Source organism: Salvelinus sp. IW2-2015, linkage group LG17 (genome assembly GCF_002910315.2).
Source record: "Salvelinus sp. IW2-2015 linkage group LG17, ASM291031v2, whole genome shotgun sequence".
NCBI lineage: Eukaryota > Metazoa > Chordata > Actinopteri > Salmoniformes > Salmonidae > Salvelinus > Salvelinus sp. IW2-2015.
The window spans coordinates 32,851,394-32,852,742 of record NC_036857.1 but is presented as its reverse complement, the minus strand read 5'-3'; the positions used below and the strand labels follow the sequence as shown (position 1 = coordinate 32,852,742).

At 48.5% G+C, this 1,349-nt stretch overlaps 1 protein-coding gene across 1 annotated transcript in view; it reads right to left on the bottom strand.

The window, feature by feature from the left end:
* Positions 1-45: 45 nt before the first annotated feature.
* The window catches only part of LOC111977292 (sterile alpha motif domain-containing protein 11-like), a 72,861-nt gene continuing 71,557 nt past the window's right edge, over positions 46-1,349 (bottom strand). The window contains exon 7 of the mRNA XM_024006688.2: positions 46-379. Within this exon, the coding sequence (XP_023862456.2) occupies positions 231-379 (149 nt within the window). The 3' untranslated portion in view covers positions 46-230. The remainder of the gene's footprint in view (positions 380-1,349) is intronic.

Below are 1,349 nucleotides of genomic sequence, written 5' to 3'. Positions count from 1 at the left end.
ACACACACACACACACACACACACACACACACACACAGTTATTGTATAACAAGAGGGTGAAGAGGACGAAGGCTTTATGTGGTCCTGTGTGGCTCAGTTGGTTGCGCATGGTGCTTGCCTGTGTTTGCAGGGCAGTGGTGATGCTTCCAGGGAGACCATGAGGTTGGCTGGCAGTGTGTTTGTATCTATTTGCATCTGCTTGTCTGAATCCCTGTGTACGTTAGCCAGGCCTACCTCTCGGTGTAGTGGGCGTCTCGGTGCTGGGGCAGGCCCTGCTTGCGTCTCTGGCTTGACGAGCTGCCTGCCGAGGGGAGATGGGCCTCCATACCCCCCGTGTTCCTCACTGCTGCCAGGGCCTCCTGGCGCACCCGCAACAGATCTACAGAGGGGGAGAGTTTAGAATCCATTAGTTCCACTGTGTGATCCTCTACATTACTTGTTCAACTCAAGGGAAATAGACAATCACACCAGCTATACGTTTCATTTCCTACAGCTTATATCTCATCCTAAAAGTGTATTTTTCCCATTTCAATCTAAATGCATGGAGAGTATTTCGGGTTTAGCCTAAACGGGAGTGGAACAGTAGAATAGAAAAGTGCAAGCTTTTGTGATATAAGTAGAAGATATGTGCTTACCTATGCTGTTACCTCCTAAACACCCTGCTAAGTAGACTTCTCAGCGCTATTGGCGCTTCTACACACTCATATGGCACCCTATTCCCTATTCCCTATGTGCTCTGGTCAAAAGTAGTGCCCGGGAATAGGGTGCCATTTGTGACCCAGACGTTCACTCCATATAACTGCAGGACATGATCGACACCTCCCGTTCATAATCCTGACACTCAGGAAACAAACGCACAGGTCTGCACATAAATAAGCATACACACACACACACACAATGAAGAGACACACGAAATACCTAAATAGTGGCACACTATTTAGGAAACACTCTCAAAACAGAGACACACGCACGCACTAACGGTTAGAGAGAGAGCAACGGATATGGAGATTGGATAAGATGAGTAATAAAGAGAGTGCAAACATTGGAAAACCAAAACCTCAGGCAATGGGAAGTCTCTGCCTTTACTCCATAATAGGATAGAGGCACTTCCCACATGGCCAAGAGGATCTCTATTCTCATCTCTGTCTTCCATCCATCTGTACTCGCTCCATCTATTCTCTCTCTCCTCCTCGCTCTGCCCCCTTCCCCCCTCTCTCCCCGCTCTCTATCTCCCTCGTTGTCTTTCACCCTGCCCCTTCTTTCACCTCCCTATTTCTCTCCTCTCCTCCTCATCTCTTCCTTACTCTCTTCTCTCTGCTCTCTCTCTCTCGTCACCTCAACACCCAATC